This window comes from Muntiacus reevesi, chromosome 4 (genome assembly GCF_963930625.1).
Source record: "Muntiacus reevesi chromosome 4, mMunRee1.1, whole genome shotgun sequence".
Classification (NCBI taxonomy): Eukaryota; Metazoa; Chordata; class Mammalia; order Artiodactyla; family Cervidae; genus Muntiacus; species Muntiacus reevesi.
In genome coordinates this window covers 132,067,587-132,094,396 of record NC_089252.1, presented here as the reverse complement: position 1 = coordinate 132,094,396, position 26,810 = coordinate 132,067,587, and the positions used below count along the sequence as shown (strand labels likewise).

Sequence of the window (26,810 nt, the reverse complement as noted above, 5' to 3'; positions counted from 1 at the left end):
AAGCTGAAAGAAATATTTTAGTTTTAATAAGGTGACAAGATTTTGAGAGAGAAAGCTGGAGGAAAAGAGCTTTCAAAATACTGAGACTTTAAGTGGTTGGCCCAGTGCCATGGGGGCCTAGGACACAAAAACTGACAGTTAAAAAATTTCTATGTATAATAAGCTATGCCATTTTTTTTTTCCAGTTAAAGAACTATTAAGACATTTCTTTTAAGCCAAGCTAGTTAGTCATGTGACTAGATACTACAGACTTCAATATCTTACCTCAACTGATTTTTCTTTTTTACAACAATTACAAAGAACATTTACTAAGTACTTATTTTGAGACAGATACCATTCTGAATGCTCTCTCAGTTCAGTTCAGTTCAGTTGCTCAGTCGTGTCCGACTCTTTGCGCCCCCATTGACTGCAGCATGCCAGGTCTCCCTGTCCATCATCAACACCCAGAGCTTGCTCAAACTCATGTCCACCGAGTAGGTGATGCCATCTATCCTCTGTCGTCCCCTTCTCCTCCTGCCTTCAATCTTTCCCAGCATCAGGGTCTTTTCCAATGAGTCAGTTCTTCGCGTCAGGTGGCCAAAGTATTGGAGTTTCAGCTTCAGCATCAGTCCTTCCAATGAATATTCAGGGTTGATTTCCTTTAGTATTGACTGGTTTAATCTCCTTGCTTTCCAAGGAACTCTCAAGAGTCTTCTCCAACACCAAAGTTCAAAAACATCAATTCTTTGGTGCTCAGCTTTCTTTATAGTCCAACTCTCACATCCATACATGACTACTGGAAGTGAATGCACTATATTTGATCCTAAAACAATTCTACAAGGTAGTATCATTCCTATTTTAAGGATGAGAAAATTAACTTATGATACAAATCTAGGCAAACTGATGTCAGAGGTCATATCCTTCACCATTATATTACATGGATGTTAGAGTAAACTAGTATGACAAGAATTTGGCAAATAGTATTTATTCATATTCATTCTGTTATTTAATAAAAAATATTTTCTAAAGTGGCTTGTCTTAAATTGTCACCTAATGAACACTTAGTCATTAGTAGTGTTTACAGTAATGTCACTTACTGACGACTAATGGAAACTACAGTGTGAATGGCCTTATTACAGTTTCTTAGAGAAAGTGTGAAGAAACGAACTCTCAATGAAGATCTTATATACTCTAAAATCTATAACTCAGTTTTATGTAAGTGAAAGATGAAGCTTGTGCATTTCAGGATAGTTTCTGACTTACTGAGTTATTTATGTTTTAACATTCATATAGTACATTTCGAACAGAAGCTTTGATATTATGTAAAGTGAAAAGGCAATTTGTGTAAAAATTTTATTATGTTTGTTTATTTTTACCCACACTACTTCAAAACAGTATCATATGAGTTTGTAATATGCAATGCTTAGAATGGATATGGCATTATTTACTATTATGTGTAGCACAGGTTGATTCCTTATGAAATGTTTTATATATGTATATAAAACATCTGACGTTATCACATTTTGTTGCTCTAGAAAATTTGTATTAAAAGAATAATTTTACATAAGTGAACTAACCTAAAATGTTTCTCAACCATAGTGACCAGAGCAACCTTTCATGACCAGATTCTGGGAAATATTTGTAAGTTAGATATATTAAAATTATTTTAAAACAAAATTAAAATTCATTAAAATAAATTTACACATATAAATGGATTTAAATGACTGGAATCTAATAATGCCAAGCATCTGGAGGAAAAGTCAGAGAATCATTTTGAAGTTTTCATTTATCTGAAGAACACTATCTGGATTGTTGAATTGTTCATATTCAAATAAATATTGACTTTGTGTGTATATAATCATACAATCAATGAGTAATAAATCTTTTTATAGAATAACTATTACTTAAAATGAAGTGTAAGTTAATATGTGGTCTTCTGAGGTTTACTATACTTTGGCAAAATTAACAAAATATGATATTAAATAAATCATCTTTTGTGTTAATATACCATAACACTCTAGAAAATGTTTTGCTATCTTTACAGTGTAAGTTAAATGAAGAGTTTGAAAAACTTAGGCTTTCTTACTCTCAAATACCCTAAGATACAGATAGTTTTTAAATGTTTACATCCTTTTCAGAGTAAAGAATTGCTTTGTAATTCTTGTTGAAACCATGATATATATATATAGTTATATTACCAATTTAATAAATGGGTGACAAGTTTTCAAATGTAGAAAGTCATCATTAGTAAATACAAACTGTCATCTATTCAGTGGAAATAGCTTTTAAGAGCACGGTTTTGACAGTATAATGTTATTATCTAAAGTCTGCTATTTAAAAAAAAAATTTCCTTCAAAACAAACTTTACTTACAATATATATTAAATTAATCACAAAAGACCAAAACACATAACTTTGATATATAAATCCAACTTTTTACAATTAACCTAAACAAACTCTTTTAGAACTAAATGATCAAAGAATTCAATATGATCCATGGGGGTAGAGGAGTAAATCACTGAGTCACAGAACAGAATTAAAATAAAAACTGATGCTGTTAATTTTAGAAATAATTTAATTCTGTTTATATCAAAAGAAGACATTCAGAGAAGAAAAAATTCAAATGGATAGTTTTGGGCAGTTCTGGTTGCTGGCCTCCTACTCCTTATCTGTAAAAGAATGCTTGCTGGCATTAGTTTTCATCAATTCATTTGTGATTTTGAAATTAATTCTGAAGGAAACCACAACTTACTTGAAGATCCTGCTGAGTGTCTGTGTGCCTGAATTTTTTTTTCTGTCTTCACAGACAAAGCACTTCCACTGGTCATGGAAAAAAGGTCTAAATCCGTGTCTTCTCTGCTTACAAGTCTTGCCTGGGAGCAATGGGAGAGAATGTATACAATCATGAAACAAAATATGGCATTTTCTGAATGCAGCTCACATTACCCCAAATAAACAAACAGGCTCTGTCAAACAACCTTCTTCAAAATGATACCACAATCCTTTATTGCTGCCCAGGCAGAACAAATGCACTATGTCAAAGCATTTTTTGCAAATAAGAGCCGATTTTAAAATTGAGGTTTGCTATTTGAGTCTGTACAACAAAAGAAAACATTTCAGTACAGTAATTTTGACGAAAATCAATCTGAAAGGCAACTGATGAAACTTTAAATAGCTTAACATCACTTATTTACTAAGGATATTATTTAATTTTTAATTGAATGTTAGAAATGTCACATTGGATTATTTTCTGCAATATTCATGTTTTACCACTTATAAAATTCCCTGAAATGCCTTTCATCCCATATTTGTATACTACAAAGCCACGAAAGCTCTCTACTTTATCACTAGTCATTATTAATGTAAAATACTCTATGTTCAGTTTAATTTGGGAGTAAGGGTAGACATATAGAAATTTCAAGATATTTTAAGGACATATGTATTAAGTAATTTATTTCATCTCAAATTACTCTCTGAAGTTTTATTACTATCTTGGATTGAACTGAAGAGTTAAAAGAATCACCTCTTGGCTATAAATATTGTTTTACATAATGTCTAATATCATTAAGTAAGGATTTATCAGGATTCGGCCCCTAAATGGGAGAAAATGTCATGATGGAAAGCAAAGTGGCCTCAGAGTAGCTGGAACTTTACCCAAACCACAGGATGCTTGAAATCCTGTGAGAAAGCATTGTCCTTAATATTTGATGTGAGAAAAATTTAGAGTAAAATAAAACCATCAAACCGTCACTGTTGTTACAAAGCTATCCCTATATGATGCGCTACAAAAACTCATGAAACCAGAACCTAAAGATCATCTTCCTTCAAATTCAGATGTCTGCATCCCCCCTCCCACCTTCTCTCATTGTTAAATAAGCAAGTTTGCTATTGGTGAACTCAGAGAAGAAGCAACTCTAGGGCATGAGCCACTTTTTAAAATGCACCTGGCATGAGGAGGCAGATGTGAAAATAAAAAAAATAAATAAATAAAATAAAATGCACCTGGCTAAGTGATACCATTGTTTTGTCAAAAAAAGCCTCCGTAGAAAACTGTTTTAAGTGAAATGACAACTGGCTCACAATTTACACTTACGATTTTTATGATGAAAAATGTTATACATTCTTTCTGGATTTTATTTCATTAGTGCACAAGGGTATGTATTTAATGGTCCCATTACTATAGCTCCATCAATTCTGAGACATCACAAGAACCAATCAGGAATAAGGGGGGGCTATCAAAGCAATATAGATTTTGGTGACATCAGTTACACAATAAGGAAAAACATGCTAACCACATAAGGGACCCTCCTGCTGACTAAAGAGGCTTTAACTATAAGCCTTGGGACTTTAAAATCAGGTTTTATTTGCTTCAATTTAATGATAATTTCACTATGCCTACTTAAAAAGCAGAAATCTCACCCTCCTCCAGACAAGATGACACCTATATGTCAAGAAAATATTTGTGAACATGCCTTCCAAAAATCTTGTTATCATCTAAGCCATTAACACTCAAAAGATTGTTTATTCCAAAACAGAAAACAGTATCAGTTATTAACTAAGCCAGATTAAAACTGAATCAAATTTAGAAGTTAAATTTAACAATAACACACACTTTCACAATGGTGCCACCTCACAGCTTAAATGCAAACCTAGAAATTTCATAGAGGCTAGTTACATGTCTAGGGGCATATTTGACTCAGGAACATATGTATTTATGTTCAAATTCTATCTGTGAAAACACTGGTTTCAAATTGAACATTATCCTTCCTCTTACTGTTAAGGAGTAGAGAAATCATAAAGGAAATATATCTTTTCTTCTATGTCATGTAAACTGGATATACTATACATGCAAAATAGAATAAAATTGACCTTGCTTTTAATACTTGTTCTACAAAACTGTATGTTTAATCCCAAGACATTGTACTATTAAACATTCTTCACAGTTCTAACATGATAAACAGTTTTTAATTTGTGTCAGATCAGAATTTTCTTATGGGCAATGCAATAGCAAATATTTAAATAGTGATTTTGCAAAACTCTTGGTCTTTGTCTTCTGATCAGGTCATGTTTGTAGCCTCATCTACAAAGTTTGTAATATTCTTTTTTCCCATATTTTCACAATGAAATGAGTGGTATGAATTCTGGAACACGACTTCTAAGAAAGTGGATCCTGCTTCACCTTCAAACCAAGTGACTTAATTTAAAGTAGAGAGTCTCTTCCATTTAATAAAGAACAGTCAGTTCTTTCTTATGATTTTTTCACAAACAGGATTTTATTAAATATTTATTTTAAAATTTTGTATTTTTAGAAGACAAACAGCACACATAAAATAAATACCTATTTACTTATTATGCAGATATTTTTTAAAAAGAGAAATAAAATATCATAAGGTGAAATTCACTTGTAAGCTACTTTTCAGTATTTCTACATATGTTTTGAGTAAGCATATTCAAAAGTTTTTAGAATATTATTTCAAAATTAACCTAACTTCTTTTTGCATTTTGCTTCTTTCACTGTACATTACATCTGTGAAATACAGATCTAGTTAATTTAACTGTTTGAATAATATGCTAATTATTGCAAAATTACTGTAGATGCTATGAACATACCACATCATTGTACTATTTTTAGACGTAATATAAGTGTTTTAAAAATATTTTTCTCTTTGATTGCAGAAAGCTGAGGTATGCATACCCCTCCATTCATAATACATTGTCATCATTGTGCAAACCCCTCTCATATAATAAGACAGAGGCCTTGTTGTGTAACATATGTGGGCATGGAAGGCACTTTACATGCTTTATAGAGCTATAATTTACATGTAATAAAATGCACAGAACTTAAACATGAAGTTCAGCCACTTTCAAAAATTTTCTTTTCGATTTACAACTCCCATAGAAGCTGCAAAATTGGTACTAAGAGTTACCTGTATAGCATCCACACAGCTTGTCCAAATGATATCTTGTATAATTCAAGTTCAATTAATAAAAACATGAAATTGACATTGGTGCCATACAATTACTAAACCATAGACCTTATTCACCAGTTTTCACATGCACTATTTGTTTTCGGTTTATTTATGCTCCTATGACATTTTATCACATGTATAAATTCATGTAACTACCACCACAATCAGAATAACAATTATTCCATCTCTCCAAACAACCTCTTTGTTTTCCCTTTAGAGTAATACCTCCCCCTAATCTAATAACTGGCAACCACTAATATATTCCCCATCACTATAATTACATAGTTTTGAGAATGTTATGTAAATGAAATCATACAGTATACAACACTTTGAAATTGTCTTCTTTCACTTAGCAAAATGCTCTTGAGATCCATGAACATCTTTGTGTATACCATGAGTTTATTCTTGTTTGCTGCTTTTTGTGTATCTGTTGTATGTATGTACCACCATTTGTTTACCGGATGAGATTTGGGTCATCTCCAATCTTTTCAGCTATCACAAATAAAACTACTATGAACATTTCTGTATAAGTTTTTGATTGAACATAAGTTCATCTCTCTAGAAAAAGTGCTTAGGAGCACAACTGCTGAGTCAAATAAGTATATATTTAACTTTATGAGAAATTGACCCCCTTTATTTTTTTTACAGCGGCTGTACCCTTCTTTAGGACTTCTCTCTGGCTCAGTGGTAAGGAATCTGCCCGTCAATGCATGATATGCGGGTTCAATCTCTGGGTTGGGAAGATGCCTGGAGTAGGAAGTGGCAACCCACTCCAGTATCTTGTCTGAAGAATTCTATGGACAGAGAGGCCTGGTGGACTACAGTCCATGGGATCACAAAGAGCTGAACATAACTTAGTGACTAAAAAATAACAATTCATGCATATGGTATATGTCTTTGAATTTTTATAAGCAATGTTTGATAGGTTATAATTGTAAGGGCCTTGCACATGTTAATGTTAACATTTGTGATTTAACTCTACTGCAGTACACCTTCTCCTTCTGTTTAATCCTGTTTTTTTCCTCTCACAGGAATTGTTCCTGAGAGCCTTCCCCAATAAACATCCTACATTCAAATATCAGAATCTCAAAGTATATTTTCTGGAGAAATTGAACTATGAGTGTCTCCTGCAGGAAAATGCTAGCATTTTGGGAGGATAAGTTTAATAAGCAATGCAATTGTCTTATCTATGACATAGATCTATCTAGATCTATGACATGCCTTCTGATATATATTTGGAAGTATTTATATATATTGATATATATTTGGAAGCATTGTTTGCATTTTTCTCATTCTTGTCTATCATACAATAACTTTAATCTTGTTTGGAAAACAGAGGTATTATTTATTAGCTTCCTCAAAACCGAGCATTTGAATGTTTGACTATGTCTAATTCTGTCCTCACTTTTGAAGCTCAGTGACAAAGTATTCTAGATGATATTTATATTTATCCCTATATTAAGAAATAGCTCCATCTCTTGGTATGCCTTGTTCTGATATGATGTCAACTGTCAATCTATTGTTCCTTTGTAGATAAACTTTCCCTAATTCTTTTATGCTGTCTAATCCAGGGTTCATTTCAAAGATATTATTTTTTATTTTCAGAATTTATAATGGCATTATTTGCATATCCATCTCCCTCTAATTAAAATTTGATCATTTTTTGTTTGATTATTTTCTGTCCTTTTATTATGCGTGGTATTTTTATGTCTTTGAGGATCTTATAGTAGCAGCTGTTGCAGCCTTTTAACATTTCAAGATTTTCCTTAGTTATGGCCTGGTCCCAGTTGTACAATTATCTGCACAAGTTTCCTACAAGTAGAGTTTTCATTCCCGAACACCTTGCAAGATTTCCACACAACGTGGCCTTCAATTAGCCCAGTATCCTTTTAGCATAAATTCTGGCTCCATTCCCCTGTCTTGTGTTCAGCTGTTCTTCTTCAATATATTTTTTTAAAGTATTTATCATTGCTATATATTCGTCATACATTTGTGGGTAGTGTGATATAATGGGATATGTAGGAAGATTAATGTCAAAGGGTTAATCTCATAGAACCACTTTGATTAGTAATCTACCCAATCAGTTTTCATTCATTTTTAGAAGTATAATAATTAAATGTAATATCCCTTCCTTTATTGTGGCATTCCTTGGCACTTTATATTCCTGATTTTTGCTCCAAAGTGGCTACTCAAAAATCTGTGTGAGAGAGTTAGTCAATAATATGTAGGGTGCTAATAGCCTGAGGTACCACTTTTCCTAGGGTAATCTCTATGTCATTCTGCCAGAGGGATTTCTATTAAAATGCCAGAAAATATTTGTTTAGTGATTATTTCAAATATGTGCATCCTTCTGTAAATATTTCCATAAGCACATTAATTTTAACTATTGTCCTAATTTTTCTCCTCTTTCAGGAAACTCCTTGAATGAGTTATTAATGAGAATGATGAATATAACTGCTCTGGATATGATAATATTATTTCCCATTAGAGACTACATTATTTTTTTATACTAAATTCTACATGGTAAGTTAACTTATAATCAGTTTTCTCAGTGAATGTAAAGTTTGAGCAAGGAACATTCACTGGTTGATATAAATGGAAGGTGTCATAAAGTGAGGGTTATTTGATGCCCTTCATTTTCACATGCCAAGGAGGCCACACACTTCCGTCATTGGTCAGGGTACCCTCTTTTCTGGAAATTTCTGTAAACACTAACATTTCTTGCTTGGGGACTCTATTTCTCCAGATTCCATATTGGCCATTCTCCTTCTGTTAACATAGGCTTCCTCTGATATCATACATTTCAGCTGACGTTTGAAATGCACATGAGTTATACTGTCTAGAGTATACATACACTCTGGTCACCATGTTAGAATTTGGTTGCTCCTAACACTCCAACCATTTACACTTTACTTCTTAGAATGGTTGAATACACAACTACTTTTTAATTTTTATCTGGTTTGATTTTTTGAGTCATGAGGGTGCTTTGCTGTTTCCCTCAAGTATCCTCCTTTTAAAATAGTCTAGACAATAATATTGTTATATAATTTCTTGCCCAGAGTATCTTTTTTTAAAATTTATATTAGTTGGAGGCTAATTACTTTACAATATTGTAGTGGTTTTTGCCATACATTGACATAAATCAGCCATGGATTTACATGTGTTCCCCATCCTGAACCCCCCACCCACCTCCCTCCCCATCCCATCCCTCTGGGTCATCCTAGTGCACCAGCCTTGAGCACTTGTCTCATGCATCCAACCTGGACATATAGTAGCATCTTGTTATTTTAAAATCTACCAGATAAACTATGTGTTTTAAGCTGACATCATATTTTAAAGTCATATTATAAGCCAAGAAAACATGGTACTATTTTAATATTTAATATGTTGAGATTATCCTCAAAAGATACAATTGTGTGGTATTTTCATAATTTATACTACTTATTGACACATCTTAAAGTGCCATCTGTTGAGTACTGTTGTCCACAACATTTTTTCTGAACTTTAAACACATTTCTTACCACAAGCTGAACTCTTCCACCATTAAGTACGTCTGGATCTAACTCAGGCAAGAAGTGATTGCTGCATAGTGACAAAAACAGAAATCATATTATTATACCAATGTAGAGGAAGACTATGAAAAACATCCCCAGTGAAAAGTCTGGAAAAATCAATAGTATACAAAATGGAAAGAATTGTTTTCTTAAATTAGGTGAATGCAAAGATATATACAAATTTATGTCTTTTCATAGTTACTTTAAAATTCAATTTGACATAAATTTTAAATTTGCCAAACATAAACGCATACACAGAGAAAAAATCTGAAAGTACCAATAATCTTAGTTAATAAATTATAGAAAGGATAAGTATTGTACCACATCTACTTATATATCTTACTTGTAAGAAAGGCAAAACTTCTTATTTTTAAAATAGCTCTGGTATGTTTAATGCATTATACTTATGCTCACAATTAACTTCTGTTTAAGGCTAGAGCATTGGTATTTGGCTTTTCAAGAACTTCTGTTTTTGAAAAAAATTTTTCTTAAAATATTATTACTTATATATTCCTTTATATGTTATGTTTTCAAAAGAGAAAATCCATCAATAATCACCTGTTGCATTATATGTTTAAATACAACTAATTAAGGAGTAACTGGTGTTGTTAAATGTTTAAGTATCTTAAAAATACATCCTGAAATGTTTTGTTTGTATTTTTCACATTATCTGTACAGATGCTTTTAAATCTCTAAAGAAGACCTCTTTCATTTGGTTAGTATAGATGGTAAGCTATGAGTTACACTACATTGGTTATAGTCCTAAAAATATCTTGTTGTGAATTATGCTAAATCAATTAATACCAGCATAAAGTAAACTGTACTTGCATCAATAGGAACACTTAGCAAAACTAAAAAAAAAACCCTCAACTATTGATTGCTTTATTCCTCCTTTCTTTACTCACAATGAAATAGGATATAACCACCCAGGTTTTGAAATGTTTTAATTTCACTTTTATTTTTCACTTTTCCCCATATTATTGAAGAAATTATATGGACAGAATTGACTACATATGAAGGTTTTTTCATTTGTATATATTATAAAAAAGGTTTAATTTTTATACCTTATAACATTCTGCTATATTAAGTGTTAGACCTCATACTGTAGGACTTGTTCCTTTGTTACTCATTTAAATAGTTAATACCCACAACCCCTGGAAATGTTTCCAAAGTGTCATCTATATTTAGATTTGTATTGGTTTATCTATTTGAAAATGCTTAAATAGCACTTTTAAAAATTGTTTTGTGGATATATGTAGCTACAGTGAAAGTCATAAAAATTTATGACAACTGTATATAGTATGGGAAACTAAATAAAACTCAGTATTCTATAATAACCTATAAAGGAAAAGGGTTTCCCAGGTGGTTCAGTAGGTAAAGAATCTGCCTTCAATGCAGGAGACCCAAGACACCTGGGTTCGATCCCTGGGTTGGGAAGATGCTCTGGGTGAGGGCATGGCAACCCACTCCAGTATTCTTGCCTGGAGAATCCCCATGGACAGAGGAGCCTGGCAGGCTATAGTCCATGGGGTAACAAAGAGTCAGACACGACTGAAGCGACTGAGCACATAAGTGAAAAGAATGTGAAAAAGAATATATATGTGTTCTACACCTGAAGCTAACATGACATTGTAAATCAACAGTACTTTAATTAAACAAAAAATATTTCAAAAATATTATCTCCAGACTTTTATTCCTTTAAAATTTTGGTTTAGTAGTTATGTACACAAGTGTTCTATGTTCTGTTGGACTGAATCTTGTTCCCTCAAAATTTATATGTTCAAATCTTGTTCCCTCAAAATTTATATGTTCAAATCCTAATCCTTAATACCTCAGAAAATTACTATATGAAGACAAGGCCTTGAAAAAGACAATTAAGGTAAAATGAGTTCAAAGAGGTAAGCCCTAATCCAATATAACTGGTGCCCTTGTTCAAAGAGGAGATTAGAACACAGGTAACACAGGTGGAAGGATGGTCATGTGAGGAGCCAGTGAGAAGAGAGCCATCTGCAAGCCGAGGAGAGAGACCTCCAAAGAAAGCAAACTTGCTGACTCCATGATCTTGGACTTGCAGCTTCCAACACTGTGAAAAATAGATCTCTGCTCTTTAACCCATGCAATCTAGTATTTTGTTATGGTAGCCCTAGAAAACTAATACATACATTAATATAACAAAAATTAATTGGTTACTTATTAGGTTAAAGGCACCTTTCTTTGCTGCTAAGGGACATCAACATTTGATAACCTCAATTTGAGAGCTCACCTCTATCTTGTGAGAAAGAGCGATATCATCTCACTATAAAGAGGAGGGAACTAAAATATTGAGACATCACTGAAAATCAGTTACATGACTGGTAAAGTGGCAGGATCAGGGTTGAGTTTAATTTTAACTGCTAAACATAAATGATAATAAAAATAACACTAAATAAAATACTACCATCATTAATACAGATTATATTTATAAACAGTTAATAGATACTATGCATTTTACTTTATAAAGTAGAATCATTTGTGTGGTTCATCATCACCATCAATCATTTGTGTTGATTTTTAAGCACTACAGAAACTAAGTTCTTGAATATTTTATAGTGAAAAACATAGTGATCAAATCTATTCTATATAAGAGGCCATTTATAGTCTGGTAATGTAGTATATGGCCTTTGGCTATATAAAGTCATGTTTGTTTTAGCATAATTAACCTAGGTTTCACTTTTCAAGATGTGTTTGCAATACAAAAATCTAATTTAAGGGAGATGACCTCACCATTTCATATTTCTGGAACCAGTCGTTTCAAGAACCCCAACCTGTGTATGAAGCCACTGGTATGTATATTCTTTACTCCTTTCTAATTTTTCATTTGCAGTGGTATCCTTATATATAATGTCTTCTTCCTTATCTAGGGAAAAACATGAGAATATTATTTGTTTTTTAAAGAAATCAAATTTTGGCCACGCAGTTTAATCTAGGCTAACAATTTTATCACAAGATAGAGAAAAACAAGACAGGTCATGGGAGCTAAATCATTTGCAAGAAAAATACTGTCAGTCACATAGATTAAGTACTTTTCCTGTTTGAGTTTCAAACCCACCTATTTTGAAAAGCAGAATTGTTTTAATGAAACCAACACTCTAGAGGGTTTGTTTTTTAGTGTTTTAGTTAGAAAATAGAAATAATTATTTTTGATAGGCAGAACTTATCTGACTGTTCTCATACAATCTTATCCATATGAAGAATTTATAATTTATATTGAGGATATTCAAAACAGATTTGTAATTTTGTATAAAACAAAACTTGGTTTGGATAAGCTAGTACAATATGTAAGTTAGGAAAATCATTTATATTAGGTTTAGGAAACCTGTGCTAATGCCATTGCAATGATTTCAAAGATGGAGAGGGGAAAGGGTAACAATGAAGATGAGTATGGAAACTATGCAAAAGGAGATATTACGCCAGGTGAGAATACAAGGTAATAAATATAAAGGAAAATAGAGTAGTTAAAAAAAATAAAAAGAAAAATCCAACCCTTATAGTTACACTTAAATATAGTATATGTATTCATATTATTAAAAAAAAAAAAAGGATCTGCAGACATTGCTGCCACATCAATGCCACACACTTGAGTTACAATGAAGACCTGTTGTTCTAGAGCACTTCTCCATAGACTTGATTTTTTAGATGACTTCTTTTTTGGTGCCATCACAATTTTTAGGGACACGTTAGCTTTGTAGGGTTCACTGACAGTACACCAGAGAGGGGGTACCTACTGAAACTAACTCATGGTAATTAAATTCACAAGAAATCTACAATTTAAAATCTGGTATTTAAAATGTCAGTTTATTAATTTGAACTATTCCTTCAATTGGCTTCACCTAGCTTAAAACTCAACATTCAGAAAACCAAGATCATGGCATCCAGTCCCATCACTTCATGGCAAATAGATGGGGAAAAAGTGGAAACAGTGACATTTTATTTTCTTGGGCTCCAAAAGCATTGCAGATGGTGACTGCAGCCATAAAATTAAAAGATGCTGACTCCTTGAAAGGAAAGCTGTGACAAACCTAGACAGCATATTAAAAAGCAGAGACATCACTTTGATGACAAAGGTCTGTATTTAAAACTACGGTTTTTCCAGTAGTCATGTATGGATGTGAACACTGGACCATAAAGAAGGCTGAGCACCAAAAAATTGATGCTTTCAAATTGTGGTGCTGGAGAAGACGCTTGAGAGTCTCTTGACAGCAAGGAGATCAAACCAATCAATCCTAAAGGAGATCAACCCTGAATATTCATTGGAAGGACTGGTGGTGAAGCTCTTAATACTTTGGCCACCTGATATGAAGAGCCGACTCATTGGAAAAGATTCCTGATTCTGGGAAAGATTGAGGGCAGAAGGGCAAGGGGATGACAGAGGATGAGATGGTTGGATGGCATCACTGACTCGATGAACATGAGTCTGACTAAACTCTGAGAGACAGCCACGGACAGGGAGCCTGGCATGCAGCAGTCCATGGGGTTGCAGAGTCAGGCACGTCTTAACAGATGAACGATTCTTTCACTATAGATATTCAAACACAGAAAGTCATCTTTTATCTGCAGATTGTTTGGAGGACAAATGAGGCATGCTGTGAAGCTTATTTTGAATGCTAGGTGCATGGGCAGTGACACATTCACACATGTATACACACTCAGCATCTATTGTTTTGACTATGCTAAGGTGATACATTTATCATGTCTTTTTTTTTCCTTAAGATTTGCTGTGGTACTAGTGGAATGACTAGTTTTCAGTCCAAAGAGATACAAGATCCAGTTCTCAGAAAAGCTACAAGTCAAGATGTTTATTTTTCTAAATTACATTACTTAACTTCCTGTAACTTCTCATGACATCTTGCCTTTCTAAAATGGTCATATCCCTTGTTTCCTGCGTGCATGCTAAGTTCCTTCGGTCGTGTCCGACTCTTTGTGACCTTATGGACTGTAGCCAGACTCCTTTGTCCACGGCCTAATCCAGGCGTGCATACTGGAGTGGGTTGCCATTTCCTCCTCCAGAGGATCTTCCTGACCCAGGGATCAAACCCGTGTATCTGTTGGCAGATTCTTTACCCTGAGCACCACCTGGGCTTCCTGAATTTAAGCCACTCCCTCCATAGTTGCAGGGCTTCCCCAACAGCTCAGTTGGTAAAGAATCCGCCTGCAAGGCAGGGGGCCCCGGTTCAATTCCTGGGTTGGGAAGATTCGCTGGAAAAGAAGGGACAGGCTACCCACTCCAGTATTCTTGGGCTTCCCTTGTGGCTCAGCTGGTAAAGAATCCATCTGCAACGCGGGAGACCTGGGTTTGATCCCTGGCTTGGGGAGATCCCCTGCAGAAGGGAAAGGCTGCCCAGTCCAGTATTCTGGCCTGGAGACTACAGAGTCTGACATGACTGAGTGACTTTCATTTTCACTTTCTCCATAGTTGCTGTACTGAAGGAACAATTACTCTGCATTCAAAGGCTGACCACTGAATTCATGAGCAGACACCATTTTAATAAATGGCCTTCTTTATACAGAAACTAAAAAAGACACTCAAACAAAGGGAAGATTTGGACTTGCCACCCCAGTTACTGCATTAAGCACTTTTCTTTTCCAGCAGAGTCCCAGTGTTTTATCTGCCTTTCTTGGTTGATCAGACCAAATGGTGAACCCATGAGTGCAATGACAGAAAGGAATGACAGAGAGGAATCAGTGACCCTGATAATCAACTGAACCCACAATTGGAAATTTACTTACTCTTGATATGTAGCAAGTGTACTTTTAGCTAAAAATAATCTTTGCGTCTTTCTGCTTTTGAAAATAGAGACATATACTTGCTATAGCCCCTTTTTAAAGTGCTCATTCTGAAAAGTTTTCCTCAATTCTGCAATAACACTCCATAAACCATAAGTGGTTTTACATCAGACTCAGTCCAGTTTCTCAACAACCATGCCCGAGTAAAGATTACAGATTTCACTGTAAGAGTCCAACCCATATTCTTTTAACCTGAAGGCATGGATTGGTAGATTGGCATGAATTCAGTGTAAAAAGAGAAGTAGCATAGTGGTGACATTGGCTGGATAGATCCAAGTATACTGCCATTCAAATGCTGCAGGAAATGATTCTGCAAATGACTTTTGCTATACCATTTCAGGATTACCCCTGTCACTGAGGAGAAAGTAGGATTTACTTCTTGAAACTTGATTTTAGCATTTTATTTAGGAAGAATAATGGTGACCAAGTTTACTTACAGACCTTTATCATTTTCTAGTTCAGTTCAGTTGCTCAGTCGTGTCTGACTCTTTACATCCCCATGGACTGCAGCACACCAGGCTTTCCTGTCCATTGCCAACTCCCAGAGCTTGCTCAAACTCATGTCCATCAAGTCAGTGATACTATCCAACCATCTTATCCTCTGTCGTCCCCTTCTCCTCCCACCTTCAATCTTTCCCAGCATCAGGGTCTTTTCAAATGAGTCAGTTTGAGTTGGAGTACTGGAGTTTCAGCTTTAGCAATCAGTCCCTTCCAATGAGTATTTAGGACTGATTTCCTTTAGGATGGGCTGGTTGGATCTTCTTGCAGTCCAAGGGACTCTCAAGAATCTTCTCCAACACCACAGTTCAAAAGCATAAATTCTTCGGCGCTCAGCTTCCTTTATAGTCCAACTCTCACACCCATACAGGACTATTGGAAAAGCCATAGCTTTGACTGGATGAACCTTTGTTGGCAAAGTAATGTCTCTGCTTTTTAATATGCTATCTAGGTTGGTAATAGCTTTTCTTCCAAGGAGCAAGTGTCTTTTAATTTCATGGCTACAGCCACCATCTGCAGTGATTTTCAAGTCACCCAAAAATAAAGTGTCACTGTTTCCACTGTTTCCCTATCTATCTGCCATGAAGTGATGGGACCAGATGCCATGATCTTAGTTTTCTGAATGTTGAGTTTTAAGCCAACTTTTTCACTCTCTTCTTTCACTTTCACCAAGAGGCTCTTTAGTTCTTCACTTTCTGCCATAAGGGTGGTGTCATCTGCATATCTGAGGTTATTGATACTTCTCCCGGCAATCTTGATTCCAGGTTGTGCTTCATCCAGCCTGGCATTTCTCATGATGTACTCTGTATATAACTTAAATAAGCAGGGTGACAATATACAGCCTTGATCTATTCCTTTCCTGATTTGGAACCAGTCTGCTCTTCCACATCCAGTTCTAACTGTTGCTTCTTGTCCTGCATACAGGTTTCTCAGGAGGCAGGTCAGGTGGTCTGGTATTCCCATCTCTCTAAGAATTTTCCACAGTTTGTTGACAAACTATGACTATGTTGGCATAGTCAGTAAAGCAGAAGTAGATGTTTTTATGGAATTTTTCTGGTTAGACTTCACAATAAATCCTTTTGATTTTAGAAGAAACACCTTTCCGCCTGCAAAATGCAATCTACTACCTACCTACTGTTCTTTCCTATTTTTCTAGGTCTTTGTTAATTTCTTGTACCATCATCCTAAGACAAAAGTTCTCTTTTATATCCATGCTCTACCCTAGTTACTACAGTCTATGTATGCTGTTTTTACTTCAGGACACACATTCTATTAATTTATATAAAATTGTTAAACTTTTTATTTATAAATTGTTAAACTCTTTTACTATATAAATAACACATTTTCACAACAGTTAACCTTAAAAATACTGAAAAGTAAAAAGTCAAAGAAAAGAAAATCTACAAAAAGCCCTATTCAAAGCTAACCACTGATTAACATTTTTAAGGCATTTCTTTGTAGTTCTTTTTTTCATAGATTTGTTTTATAGCATTTTTTCCATTAGTACTATAACAAATGAATTCTATGTAATGGAAATCTAAACCTGAAAGTGCTTTTAGGGGTTATACCCTATGATGTACCAACTTGTTACATGAAGGTTTTTAATTATTCTATTTAATCCATTTTTAAGGTGGAATTAAAGATAACATGTCTGAATTCATGAATATTTTGAGGAACATGGTATAATCTATATCGTCAAATAGTTTACAAAACCTTTACCAATTTACCACAAGCTATATAAGCAACAAAGAATTGATACTTTTGAACTGTGGTATTGGAGAAGACTCTTGAGAGTCCTTTGGACTGCAAGCAGATCCAACCAGTCCATCCTAAAGGAGATCAGTCCTGGGTGTTCATTGGAAGGACTGATGTTGCAGCTGAAACTCTAATACTTTGGCCACCTCATGCGAAGAGCTGACTCATTTGAGAAGACCCTGATGCTGGGAAAGATTGAGGGCAAAGGAGAAGGGGACGACAGAGGATAAGATGGCTGGATGGCATCACTGACTCGATCGACATGGGTTTGGGTGGACTCTGGTATTCGGTGATGGACAGGGAGGCCTGGCGGGCTGTGCTTCATGGGGTCTCAAAGAGTCGGACACAACTGAGCGACTGAACTGAACTGAACTGACATGAGGTTAATCATTTCACTAAGTACCTAGTCAGCATTGGGATATTAAGTATTTTAAAGCTGTTGATACTTTGAGAAAAATATTGTCTAATACAGTCTTAATTTATATATTTCTACTGCTAGCAAAATTTAAAGTGGTTCCATATGATTTCTTATCAATAATATATAAAGTATAAAGTATCTCTCTTGTTCTTCCCAATTATCTGCTGGATTCTAGTATTTCCATTTTTGCTTTCAATTGACCATTCAAAATCCTTTATTTGTTACCACTGATGCAAATATTTTCTCCTGACCATTGTTTGGTTTTAATTTCTACTCTATTTTCAAAAGGGGCAAACTTTTCTCTAGGCATACAAATTTATCTACTTGCTAAATATCTTCTAAACTATAAACCTTTTTCCTCTCATAATTTATAGGTTGTATCTTCCAATTTGATAAATATAAAATGATAACTAAGATTTCAGGGACAAATTCTACACTCTTCTAATATTTTGTCTTTCACGCTAAAATACATTGGTTAACAAAATTCCATTAAGAGAACTCTTTAACTCTCTCAGTCTGCTTTGTCTTCCCTTTTCATTCCCTCCTTAATTTACTGCAATCCAATTTTGTCAAATTGAGATTATCCTTACAATGAGGACCTTAAACCATCTTATCTACCCAGCACATTTATTCCTTATCTTCACTGGCCCTTCTGCTGAATTCAACTACACAGAACATTTTCTTTGTCTTAAAACTCTCTTCTCTGTGAGACTTTGGAACATCAGACTTCAAGGGTTTCCTTTCTGGCTCCTTTACATATACTCCTTCAGATGTTGATGCTTGTCATTCTATAGAATTTAGGAGCACCCCACCCTCACCACCTCATTCCATGCCTAATGCTGTGCTGGCCTTTGATGCCAGTCAACTGGATAACTAGATGGTATGGTGATGGTTTAGATGCTAAGTCAAGTCTGACTCTCGCCACCCCATGGACTGTAGCCTGCCAACCTCCTCTGTCCATGATATTCTCCAGGCAAGAATATTGGAGTGGGTTGCCATTTCCCTTCTCCAGAGGATATTCCTGACCCAGGGACCGAACCCAGGTCTCCTGAATTGGAGGCAGATTTTTTATCAACTGAGCTACAAGGGAAGCCCAGATAACTAGATTCACAGTGTTTATTGCTTCAAGGGGGTGGCAGCTTAGAGGACTGGATATCACCAACCTCTGTTTTATTCCTGTTCTCAGATCCAGCTGAACTTCAGAATCACAGCATGCTTTTATCATCATCCTAGTTTGTCTGCTTTTTCTTCTGACTCCCCAGGTCATTCAGACCAGATATTCTGGAGTTTTCCTTGGCTGCTCACTCATGTAATGACATCTAATCCAGAACTAGGTCTAGCCTCCCTGCCAGTTATCTCACTAATACCCGGCTCCTTCCCCCTCTCCACTGCTCCGTTTTGACAAGGAGTGAGTCTCTGTTGACTGACTGACGCGTGTGCCTCAGCTCACTGCAATATGGCTTCCTACCTGTACCGTTTCACTGAAACTGTTCACACCGAGATCATTAATACAACACTGCTAAATCTTCTGCACTTTTTGAAGTTCTTACTGACTCCTCTAATATTATACATTGTCCACTTCTTCCTACTCAAAAGGCTTATTCCCTCTGACTCTTGCTCAGTCATACTTGTCCTGTTTTTCTCTGCCCTACCGTCTAAACCTCAGTTTCCTTCAAGGGTTCCTCTTCCTCTGGCATCTCTTCTAGTCTCAGCATTCTTCTCTGGCGCAGCGTCCTAGCCCCATCTTATTCTTTGGTTTTAAGTTTCCTGTCAGAGGATATTCCTTCAAGTTCTTCTCTCACATTCTGAAATGTATTTATCCAAAGTCTCTCTACTAGGTATCCTACAGACAATTTAAACAGATTACATAAAAAGCTAAACTCAAGTTTTATCCTACCTTTTCCAAGTTCCTATAATTCTACCATCATTGTCAGTATAAAACTCAGAAACCTGAGTGTTGTACTGAACCAGTATTCTTCCTCACACTTTAACTGCAGATTTTACCTCCTAAATTCTCTTCATTCTATCAAATCTCTGGTGTTTGCATTGTCACTATTTTAATTCGGCCCACTATCATCTCTTCTCAGTTACTGTAACAGCATTCTCACTGGTCTTTTTGCTTTTGACCTTGTTCCCACTTATATATCTCCATACAGCAAATGGTCTTTCTAAAGTACCCATTTAAAAAAAAAATAAAATAAAGTACCCATTTAATTTGCACTTTCATAGGTTGAATTCTTGGTTCTCTACTGTGTCTGGATAATGTTCAAAACATTTTGCATGGCATTCCTTATCCCTTCAGACACATCTAATAAGTTCCTCCCTCAACCACCCAGATGTATTATAGTTACTAAAAATGATCTCATTTGCCTATAGACATTGTGTTTGGGATTATATACTTCACCAATGGTGTTCTTACTTCAGGTCTTACTTTGGAATTTACATTCTTCAGAGTAAGCTCCTGATCTTCCAACACTTCATTCCTTATTCAAACTAGGTTAGAGATGTCCTCCATGGATAATATAGAGACCTCACGATAGCATTTATTACATCACACTTTACTCTTCTATTCATGTGTCAGTTTTATCTACTAGAATATACATTTTATAAGTGATACATAGTAGGATGATGTTCAATAAATATTGGTAAGATTAAGGAATGATTGTCATAGTTGATTAATGTTCTCTGAGAAATGGAATTTAGATTTTTAGCATGCAGACAAACCTGTGTATTGTGGAGCATAACACATGTCTAAATGTGATTAACTTTATTATTATAATAGAAACTTTAGCTCTGAAAGTTGCAATTAAATTGGGATAAAACTGACAATCAAGGTAGCAAAGTAAAAACAATGTGTGTGTATATATATATATGTATATATATATTTATAAATGGCTACTTTATAAAATGTTGACAATGTATACAATCCTAGAGAAAAGCAGTTCAGCTTTAAAAAATTCTCCAAAAGAAATTCTTTTTTTTTAAATTAATGAAAATATTTTTTCTTCATGAAAAGCAAAATAAGTGTTCATTAAACTCATATTTCTCAAATTAATCAGTTTCCTAAATTTTCAATATAGCATAGCATCCTATACAGAGGGAGATTAGGATTCAATTATCATTTGGGACACACAAAAAGAAGCTAATGATTTATATTTTTAATACCTATGGCAATTTTCCCATGACTATTTTCTTTTCTTTTAATAGCCTTTCTCAGTAATATAATAATAAAATACTATTGGTTTCACAGGTAGAGATGAGTTCATTTCTTTACCAAAAGCTTTCGGAGGACATGGTGGCATGCTGAGCAAAATGTTTCATATGACAGAAATATTTTTGGTAACTTTGATAAATGGCTGATTCTATGTATCTTATGTTAGGAATAGTAAAAAATATGATTTACATTATAAAGTATAAGTGGTCTGCATGTGTTTGTTAAGAGCAGTTATTGCATCATACCTCACAAATAAAGGGCGAATAAAATTGGAGTTTGGCATAAACAATTTTAAATTCATTAACATCTGTATAAATACTTGTTGATAGGCTGTTTATGGCTCTCTCCTTAACCAATCCAGTCTGTTGTTGGAAAGTTGACAGCACTGGCATGAAACCAATAATTCTCTAAGAGCCATTTGTGTGTGACAAGCAACATTTCTATTCTTTTAAAATATATTTAAATATATATGTAATTGATCACTAAGGAAAAATGATTGTATGAACAAAGAGGAGGACTGTTAGTCTGAGAGCTTAAAAACAGAAATCTTGGGAACAGAGCCAAACTATATGTAAGGGTCAAAGGCTAATTGCAGCACTAACCACTCCTTTACATATTTCACTATATTTTATGGCAGAGAAGGCAAAAACGTACTAGGATAAAAATACTTGTTAGTTTCTGACATTTGAATTAATTTTCAAATTCATCTGTTTGGGGGTGTTGAATTTATAAAAGCAAAGAAAAATAAGAGTTACTAAATTATACAGTTTAAAATACGTGGATTTTGTAAGATATAATTTTAATACTATGTTACTGCTAGCTTTAAGTAAATCCCTCTAGAATAACAGAATCACTCTTCTACAAAGTGGATATAGTTGTGCTTATTAAACAATTATGCGTTCTGTACTCAATTTATAGGATATGTTTTCCCATTTGTGTTGTTCAGCTGAGCTGTACCTCCTCATTAATGTCTTTATAGTAGAGTACCAAATACTACATGAAGAGTGGTTCTTTGGTTTCTTCTGTGAGAGCCACATAACTCAAGAAAATAGCAGGTTTGTTAACATATAATATGTCTCCATGTTCGCTGTTAACCAGGGCTGAGGCTAGGATAAGGCAAGTGAGGCAAATGAGACACTTGCCTTAGGCACAAAATTTAAGGGAGTGCCGAAAAATCAGTAATCAAGATAAATAACATTTTAAAAGCAAAATTAGCACGAAAACCCATGATGAACAAAATATCACAATTTTAAATGCCAGAATCTGTTAACAGCGCTGTGCCAAGCTCTAATGGAGCCTGAGGAGAAAGGGTAAATCAGTAGTACTGATCCTTCTCTGCCACGGCATTGGCAGATGTACCCATATCTAAGTGATACTAACAAAGGTATCAACAGGATATTGTTTTTAGAACGACCCCACAGCCATTGTCTAAGATTCCTCTCTACTGTTTCTCATGAATCAGGCACACCACTGATTTTTCCATTAGACAAGGCCCTGGATCTACCATATATAAGAAAATAATTACAAAGTAATCCAGTTCGTAAAGCAAAACTACACATTACCCATCTTTCCATCTAGCTAACAACTAATTTGCATAGTCAGCTGACCTTTCACTTACTGTGTGTCATGTTGGGCAAATTATTTATGCTGTCTCTGCCTCAGTGTTCTCCTCTTAAAATGGATATAATAACAATATAAAATAAGAAAATATATATAAGGTCACACATTTAGTATGGATTTAATAACTGTAGCCATTTTTCTTTAAGTGAAATCATCTCTGTTATGCACAGTTTTGATGTTCTCTCAACTGTCACAAGCTAAGACTTACCTACCCTGCAGGTGGGACTATCCGTACAAATTTCTAAATCCAGGCTAAGATCAAGGTTCCAGGGGATGGCTGTCAGGGGGGAAGATTCCAGGATTAACCACAGAACTAGACTGAACAATTTTCTGGGACAGTCTAGAAAGTCCCTCTTTCCAGAAATCTAAGTCTGCAACAAGTATTTTTAAAATGCATTTTATGTCATAGTAAATGAGGCTCTTAGTGTGTCTTTAATGTAGAAGAATTAATTTCCAAAAGATAAGAAGGGTACACAGTCCTAAGTGATTTGAAGTTATTTCAAATAACTTCAGCAATTGCTCAGTAATAACCATGAAGGAGGTTCCATTGACATGATTCTCTCCTGTTTCACTCTCTCAATTTAATTATCCTCGGAAAATATTCCTCTATCCAACCTAGACTCCCTCAGGGAGTGTTAATATAGTAGGTCATCCAAACCAGGGCCCACCCAATAGAATAAGGATGAAACTGATGATGTAAGTAGGTTGGCTTTCAAAATAACATGGTTATAATGGCTACATAAATATTCGTGCCTACTTTTTTTTTGTTTTTTGATATAGTTTAGACTTCAGTTCCCTGCTGTATCTAAAAGTTCCTACTCTTTGGTAAAAAGACATCTCTAATTCATGTATATTGATTAATTGAGGGCCAAGTAGATGGTTAATTTTCTTTGTAATCATTGTTTTTGAATAGCTATAAAACAGAAATACTCTAATGCATATGTTCTTTCCATCATAAGGGACTTGAATACAAAAGCAGGAAGTCAAGAGATAACCGGAATAACAGGCAAGTTTGGCCTTGGAGAACAAAATGAAGCAGGGCATAGGCCAACAAGAGTTTTGCCAAGAGAGCACACTGCTCATAGTAAAGCCCCTCTACCAACAATATAAGAGATGATTCTACACATGGACATCACCAGATGGTCAACATTGAAATCAGATTGATTATATTCTTTGCAGGCAAAGATGGAGAAGCTGTATGCAGTGAGCAAAAGCAAGACCTGGAGCAGATTGTGGCTCAGATCACTAGCTCCTTATTGCAAAATTTGGGCTCAAATTGAAGAAAGTAAGGAAAACCACTAGGGCATTCAAGTATGATCTAAATCAAATCCTTTATGATATACATTGGAGGTGATGAATAGATTCAAGGGACTAGATCTGGTAGACAGAGTGCCTGAAGAACTATGGACATAAGTTTGTAACATTGTATAGGAGGTGATGACCAAAACCATCCCTAAGAAAAAGAAATGCAAGAAGGCGAAGTGGTTGACTGAGGAGGCCTTACAAAAGCTGAGAATAAAAAAGAAGAGAAAGGCAAAGATAAGAATGTAGACTTCCAGAGAATAGCAAGGAGAGATAAGAAAGCCTTCTTAAGTGACCAATGCAAAGAAACGGAGGAAAACAAAAGAATGGGAAAGACTACAGATCTCTTTAAGAAAATTGGAGATACCAACAGAACATTTCATACAAAGACAGGCACAATAAAGGACAAAAACAGCAAAGACCTAGCAGAAGCAGAAGAGATTAAAGAAGGTGGCAAGAATACACATAGTAACTGAACAAAAAAGCTCTTAATGACCCCATTAACCACAATGATGTGGTCATTCATCTAAAGCCAGACATATTGGAGGGTGAAGTCAAGTAGGCCTTAGAAAGTATTACTACAAACAAAGCTAGTGGAGGTGATGGAATTCCAGTTGAGCTATTTTAAATCTTAAGAGATGATGCTGTAAAAGTGCTGCACTCAATATGCCAGCAATTTGGAAAACTCAGCAGTTGCCACAGGACTAGAAAATGTCAGTTTTCATTTCAATCTCAAAGAAAGGCAACGCCAAGGAATGTTCAAATTACCGTACAATTGCACTCATTTCTTATGCCAACAAGATTATGCCCCAAATCCCTCAAGACAGGCTTCCACGGTAGATGAGCCAAAAACTTCCAGATGTACAAGCTGGATTTAGAAAAGACAGAGAAACCAGAGATCAAATTGCCAACATCCGCTGGATCATGGAAAAAGCAAGGGAATTCCAAAGAACATCTACCTCTGCTTTATTGACTATGCTAATGCCTCTTACAACAAACTGTGGAAAATTCTTAAAGAGATGGGAATACCAGACCACCTTACCTGCCTCCTGAGAAACCTGTATGCAGGACAAGAAGCAACAGTTCGAACCAGACAAGGAATAATGAACTGGTTCAAAATTGGGAAAGGAGTACATCAAGGCTGTATATTGTCACTCTGCATATTTAACTTATATAGAGAGAGCACATCATGAGAAATGCAGGGCTAGATGAATCATAAGCTGGAATCAAGACTGCCAGGAGAAATATCAACAACCTCAGATATGCAGAGGATACCACTTTAACAGCAGAAAGTGAAGAAGACCTAAAGAGCCTTTTGATGAAGGTGAAAGAGGAGAGTGAAAAACCTGACTTAAAACTCAACATTTAAAAAATGAAGATCATGACATCCGGTCCCATCAGTTCCTGGCAAATAGATTGGAAAACGATGGAAACAGTGACAGACTTTATTTTCTTGGGCTCCGAAATCACTGCAGATGGTGACTGTAACCATGAAATTAAGACACGCTTGCTCCTTGGAAGAAAGCCATGACAAACCTAAAGAGTGTATTAAAAAGCAGAGAAATCACTTTGCCAACAGTGGTCCATGTAGTTAGAGCTATGGTTTCTCCAGTAGTCATGTATGGATTAAGAGTTAGACCATAAAGAAGGTTGAGCACTAAAGAATGGATGCCTTCAAACTGTGGTGTTAGAGAAGACTCTTCAGAATCCCTTGGGCTGCAAGGAGATCAAACCAGTCAATCCTAAAGGAAATCAGTGCCGAATATTCATTGGAAGGACTGATGCTAAAGCTGAAGCTCCAATAGTTTGGCCAGCTGATGTGAAGAGCTGACTCACTGGAAAAGATCATTGTGGTGGGAAAAATTGAGGGCAGAAGGAAAAAGGGGCAACAGAGGATGAAATGGTTGTATGGCATCACTGACTCAATGGACATGAGTTTGAGCAAACTCGGGGAGATAGTGATGAACAGAGAAGTCTGGTGTGCTGCAATTCATGGGGTTGCAAATTGTCAGACACGGCTTAGTGGTTGAACAGCAATAACAATACATTCCGATATGTTTCTCATTGATTAATCATTTTCTGTATCTGATGATTTCAATATTTCCCAAACTTAAGAATACAGATATACTTCTGTTAGAGGTAGAGATAACATCATATGAAATACTGAATATGTGTTAAAAAGTATTGCTGGCATTATAGAACAAATTTATAAGTAAAAATAACTTTCTTTTCCAATTTCATTGACTAAATTTCATATAAAAGACTAATAAACCTAGACCCAGACTTATTGTTTTCCACTAGTAATAACTTAAGCAGGTATCCCATTGCCTGGCGAAGATTTAAGAATTTTCTAAATGGATGCTCATTAATGAAAGATTTTTTTCTTTATTATGTTATCCTAGAAAGACAGAACTTATTTTAGGTAGCAGAACTGCATTTGTAAATGAATCACGGCCTCCATTCATGGAAAGCTTGCTGAGGTACTCCTGGCATAGCGGAGATAGAAGTCAAGGTAGAGATTACAGGTCTTCTGTATAAAATCAACTTTAACTTTAAACTGTTTATATACTTAGTGATCTGTGGAGCTTCATGAGTTTGTGTATCTTCCTGGGTGTTTTCAGTCCTCTGGATATAGGCCATTCTAGTAGGTGTGTATTCCTGTCCCAGTGTTGTTTTAAT

General features: G+C 35.1%; 1 protein-coding gene across 1 annotated transcript in view; it reads right to left on the bottom strand.

Moving 5' to 3' along the window:
- Positions 1 to 2,680: 2,680 nt before the first annotated feature.
- Positions 2,681 to 26,810, bottom strand: part of LRRIQ1 (leucine rich repeats and IQ motif containing 1) — a 184,037-nt gene continuing 159,907 nt past the window's right edge. The window contains exons 23-25 of the mRNA XM_065935480.1: positions 12,265 to 12,397; positions 9,469 to 9,529; positions 2,681 to 2,851 (exon numbers count right to left, since the gene is read on the bottom strand). Coding sequence (XP_065791552.1) covers positions 2,681 to 2,851; positions 9,469 to 9,529; positions 12,265 to 12,397 — 365 coding nt within the window. The remainder of the gene's footprint in view (positions 2,852 to 9,468; positions 9,530 to 12,264; positions 12,398 to 26,810) is intronic.